A 6,000-nucleotide genomic window follows, 5' to 3' on the forward strand; every position below is an offset into this window, starting at 1 on the left:
TTGAATGGGAATAATGGGCATGTGATGTGTTTTTTTGACCAAATTTTGGACCTCGCCCGATCTTCACCAAATTCGAACCGCACATAGAGTGCACCAAGATTAAGACCGGTGTGCAGGTCCCGGCTGCCTAGCTCATTCCTGTGCCGAGATAGAGGACTGATACGTGCATGCAAACTTTGCCATTGGACGAATAATGGGTTCGTGTACATTTTTTCCTATAGACCCTCAGTGATTTCGACCGCATTACCTCAACACAGTTGATGCCCGGATCGCGACAAGGTCACTTTCGCGCACGTACGACACGTACACAAACCCACATTTTATTTTTAATGGGAATAATGGGCAAGTGTACGGCCGTATCTCCGCTCCGAGATGCGCATTCCCGCGCATGGCCCGACGCCCTCTTCACGCGTGAGCGGTCTAAAGTTAATCTGGGAACGGTTTTTCAAACAGTTTTCAAATACAAAAAAAAAAGTCCAAGACTTTTTCACCCATATTCAAATGCCCGTAGCTACGCCCCCGAAAGTGCCACCCCCTCGAAGTTGGGCTTGTTGGAAAGGTCTCATACAGGGCTTTGTAACAAACCCACAACTCTCTCCGACCTTCCTCGGCCGAGAAAACGAGCTCTGAATACAAGCCTTTTTCATAAATTTTCAAAAAGGAAAAACAATATCTTGATGAAGAAATGTCATAGAGACTTGCGGGCGGTGTTGTTGGAAAGCTCTCTCTCTGCCCCCTTCAAAACGCCCACACCCTAGTGTTTCTAGGACCTCCCCTTCCAGAGATATGAAAAATGAGCTTATATATTCAAATGCACGTAGCTCCGCCACCAGACTCATTGGAAAGGTCTGGTGTGGGGCTTTTCAACAAACCCACAGGCAAGTCTCTCCGATGTTCCTCAGCCGAGAATGAGAGCCCTGAATATTAGCATTTTCACACACTAAAGAAATTGTGAAAAAAGTCTAAAAGAGCGGTTTTTGAACAAAAAATACCCATTTCGGCCAACAAATGTCGTAAAGACTTGGGGGGGGGGTTGTCATTTGAAAGGTCTCGTCGCCCCTTCAAAACGCCCCCACCCCCAAGTCTCTATGACTCCTCCCCTTCCGGAGATACCATTTTTTAAATAACATTTTCAAATGCCCATGATATCTAAATACAGGACTTTTTCGCAAATTTTCAAAAGTGGAAAACACCATCTCGGTCAAGGAACGTCGTAGAGACTTGCGGTTGGTGGCGTTTGAAAGCTCTATTTGCCCCCTTCAAAACGCCACCACCCATGCCCGTAGCTCTGCCCCGAAATGCCTAGAAAACTTGGTCTCTGGTGACAAAATTTCGCATCCCATACTAAATACACGAAAAAAAAGGAGTTTCGCAGCATCACCGAAGGGCCCCGAAAGGGCCTTGGTGCCCCAAATTTGGGGCCTTGGCTCACAGACTGCCCCTCAACGACATATCCAAAGCTCAGTGTTCTGGTGCGAACAGAAACGTTTGGCCGGCGTCTGAAAACATTAAATTCTTCCATTATAATCCGCATAGGCCTCAGGTTTCACTTTTTTATTGCTTTTTTTATCTTTTCTTTAGGGAATGTCACAGCGGCCTGTGCTTCGGGGGTCCGTCTAGCGGAACCTCCGGTAACCGGGGTGCAGACTTTTGAGTTACACAAACCTGCGGCGAATCGTGGGAAACTGTCTGGTTGCAAGCACCTTCGCGAGAAGCCCTAAGCTCGTCGAAATCGAGGGGCTGACTGCTGGAGAGTGCCCGTACGACATATCCAAAATCTAGAATTTTCTGCGCGCAGACCCAGAACAAAATTCTAGGGTTAGGGTTCGGAAGTCAGCTCGCGAAAGGTTCTCGGCCACGTCCTTCGGTATCCCTGGCCGGACTGCCAGTGGGATGTGACGCCGGGCGTATTGGGACCCCGCAACGTTCGGGGACCGCGTGACGGCGTTTACAGTTTTACATTAAACCAATGGGTTTTTTTCTACTGGGTTTGCGTTCCAGCGACCCCACACGATGTAGAATCTGCGGGGATCGTGCGGTGTCACCTCGTAGGCCTAAGAACACGCCACCACCACAGTTGCGAGACCTCTGTTTAAAAAAATATTGTTGTCAAAAAGCTATCGAAATCACTCATCAGGATCCTGGTGCCCCAGACCACAAGACCATGTTACATGGGGGCGGCAGTGGTTGAGTGGTTCAAGTAGGTTGTCTACAAATTTGAAGGTTGGTGGTTCAATCCCCGGCTCCACCTGACCAAGTGTCGAGGTGTCCTTGAGCAAGACACCTAACCCCAAAGAAATCACACCAAACATGCATATCAGCAGTCCCACTTTATTGTCAGTGAGTTGAACTCGTAAAATGATGTTTATAAACAAGGTTTTGGAGAAGCTGATCAGTCAGTGAACACGGCTGGCTCTCGATCACTAATCAACATAAAAACTCAGCACTATAAATAATCAAGACTTCTTACCCTCATTCTCCGAAATGATCGCAAACCCACCTCCACCTCTTCGCCTCACTATGTACATTCAGCTCAGAACCAGGGATAACCCGGGCTAGGGCGTGTCCTAGCCCGGGGCTCCTTCCCTGTTCAGGGAACACAACGTTCCGAACTTGGGGGGTATTTCCCGAGCTCTGAACCCTCGCCCCGGGACAGCATGTCAAACACGCATATCAGCAGTCCCACTTTATTGTCAGTGAGACAAACTTGTAAATGTGTTTATTACTGAAGGGTCCTGAAAAACATACATTTTGGGTGTCTTTGTGTGAGGACTGAGACAGCATCCACATGAATGAGTCTAACTGAACATTGATAAATGTGACAACAGGCATGTAACAAAAATATCAGGAAACTAACAAATCATTGGATTGCTTAAAATAATGAGCAGCATAAAATATGATTTTCTCTTTTTATAATTTGACGTCAAACTTAACAGTGGGCTTAAAGGGCACACTTACCCTATTATTGAATCATTACTTTATTTAAGTATGATTAAACAGTTTTTATTTCCTCTGAATACTTTTGAATTAACATCAACTTGGGTTTAAATGTCTCAAATCACAAAACATACAGACTACAGAGGTCGGACATTAAAAAACAAAATAAAAACATATACATTTCAGATCTAAAACTGTCAGGAACTTTTTGCTTAGTGTGTTGTTTAAATCCTCTTGTTTATTTATACAGTCACTGGTAATTATTTATCTACAGAAATTATATTCATTCAAATATCTTAATGACTGAATCCACAAATATAAGTGAACATGAGAGTCTTAAAGGCCTTCTGGAAGCAAGGATAAAAAAATCCATAGATCAAAGGATTACAAGTTGAGTTAAAATATGCAAACCAAACTAAAGCCTCAAAAACATCATCTGGGGTCACAAAATTAAAGAAAGGATTAACAGAAGCAGCAATAGAAAAAGGCAGCCAGCAGATAAAGAAAACGCCCATAACAAGAGCCAGAGTTTTAGCTGCTTTTCTTTCTCTGTGTGCAGAGCTTTGACTCTTAACACCTGTGGTGGCCACAGACACTTTCTCTGACAAAACCTTTGCATGTTTTTTCACAACATTGAATATGATGATATACAAAGATGTCATTATAGTTCCTGGAATAATAAATACCAAAATAAAACTAATTAGTCCCCATTCTTTGTTAATAAACACAGCACAGGCACCAAAACAAGACATCTGCAATATTAAAGCTTCAAGACCAACAGCATTCACCCCTGAAAACACAACAGAAAAGTTGTACACAAATGAAAAGATCCATGTAAAGGTGATACATACAGTCACAGTGTTGTTTGTGATCCTCATTTTGTACTTTAGAGGGTCACAGATGGCCAAGTATCTATCAACAGATATTAAACTAAGATGTATTAAAGAAGTGACACAGAGGGTTATGTTCAAGCTAGAGTGAATTTTACAAACAACATCTCCCAAAAACCAGCAGCCCTCGACAGATCGCACCATACTGTAGGGCATCACCAGTAAACCCAGCAGACAGTCACACACAGCCAATGACTGAACGATCAGATGAGTTGGAGACTGAAGCTGTTTGAAGTGAGAGATGGAGATGATGATCAGCAGATTCCCAAAAACTGTCATGAGGATCATGAGTGAAATGAAAGCGTACATTGCCACTTTAACTCCAGTGAGACGATGAGCTCTAGGACAAGAGTCTGCATGTAAAGGATAACACAGGAGAATATTCTCAGTCTCATTGAAAGACATCGCGTCTGCCTGAACATCTGATAGGACTTTCTTTGTAATTGTTAACAGGTACCAAATTATTACCTAAAGTTTAAACAAAATCATTTTAGAAATTACAACTCTAAAGAAACATGAACATAAGTACAGTACATGCCCATTCAATCTAACTCCTCCAAAATGAATGTGATATAGCTTGGATGTGATCATATACAGATCAGGTCAGGTCTCAACCCCTCCCCAGCTGTATACGTAACTTAGTGATACACAAACATTGTGACTCATGAGATTAGAACAATTTGATGTTATCTGATATTATCTGTGCCTTGATCTAATAGCGAAAACAGACAATATTTTGTATCCTTCTAAATGGGGTTTGTGAAAGTCTTATATTTTTCTGGCTCCCCCTTGCTATGTGTTAATAAGATTAATGTTAATAATGTAGGTTAATATATAAATTTTTTTAATAGAAAAAAAAAAGATTTAAGGGAAATGTCTATTTTTTAATACTAAAATAAAAGTTTAGGTGTTCATCATAAATATTGACATAGTTTATTAATAATAAAGTTTGATCAAATTTGCCACCACCAAGAATGTTGCTGTCCACTCATCGTGAGGGCGGCCTGTCTTCATCCTCTTTGACTCTTGTTCATGTCTGTTTTAAATGCTGCTGGTATTTACTTCATTGTACGAAAATTCACACTGCAAGTCTGGTGATATACCCCATCTGCTGCATGTAGATCATGTGCATGCAGAATTCGTACTTTCACAATCTTTGAACGTTCATCACCTCGTTCATCACATGTTCCCAAAAGTGTCTCACGATGAGAGGACAGCAACATTCTTGGAGGTGGCAACGTATATTGAAGAAAACAATGATGAGCAGATCACAATAAAGGATCTAATTGACTTCATGCAGCAGAAGCTTGCCCACAGTCAAAGTGAAGCATATAGTTATATGAAGAAAAGGTTGGAAGAACACTTTGGGGAAAAGATCATATACATTTAGACTGATGGAAAACCAAACGTGATTACCATGAGGACAACAGCTAAGATGGTGCTGCAAAGCTATTATGACACACAGAAGAAGAAAACAAACACAAATGAAGAGAAGATTAAGCTTGTAAAGGCAGCAGCAAAGCTCATACAAGATATCAAAGACATCAAGCTATCTAATGAATCTTACCCAAATGTTGATGACATAGACTCTATGAGGCTGCCGTCAGAATTCTTCCAGATACTCTTCGCTTGCTGCTGGAAGCACTATTTGTTGGGACCAAAACTCAAGCCAAAGCAGTGGTAATTGGACAAGCACTAATGCAGGCAACCAGACCTAGATCGATGTTAGCACCACTTCAGTTTGGATTAGGCATACAACTAAATCACCACTTTGCCTCACTGTTTCTCATTAACACGCTTAATCGTCTTGGGTTTAGCTGCTCATATAAGAAGGTGCACCAATTTGAGTGAAATGGAGCCAGGTTCTATGGAGCTAACATTCCTGACCTATCAACACAGTTTGTCCAATATACTGCCAATAATGTCGACCATAACATCCGCACACTTGATGGGCTTGGTACATTTCATGGTATGGGAATGATTGCCACCATTTCCCCTGGAATTACTTTGAGGAAGACAATCCCCAGGTTGAAAGCTACTTCCTTGGATGTGACACTTGTTGGAAGGGTAGATGTACGATAGTTCATAGAGGAAGGGCACGACTTCACAACAATAACCTACCAGATGCTTCAGAGCCTTCAGTTCCAGAATAGCTGTGAAAACCTTGATGTCC

General features: G+C 42.2%; 1 protein-coding gene across 1 annotated transcript; it reads right to left on the minus strand.

The window, feature by feature from the left end:
- Positions 1 to 3,233: 3,233 nt before the first annotated feature.
- Positions 3,234 to 4,232, minus strand: LOC135738578 (trace amine-associated receptor 4-like). The gene has a single exon (XM_065256676.1). It carries the CDS (start codon positions 4,230 to 4,232, stop codon positions 3,234 to 3,236), a length of 999 nt encoding a protein of 332 aa, XP_065112748.1.
- Positions 4,233 to 6,000: the final 1,768 nt, after the last annotated feature.

This window comes from Paramisgurnus dabryanus, chromosome 12 (assembly GCF_030506205.2).
Source record: "Paramisgurnus dabryanus chromosome 12, PD_genome_1.1, whole genome shotgun sequence".
Lineage (NCBI taxonomy): Eukaryota > Metazoa > Chordata > Actinopteri > Cypriniformes > Cobitidae > Paramisgurnus > Paramisgurnus dabryanus.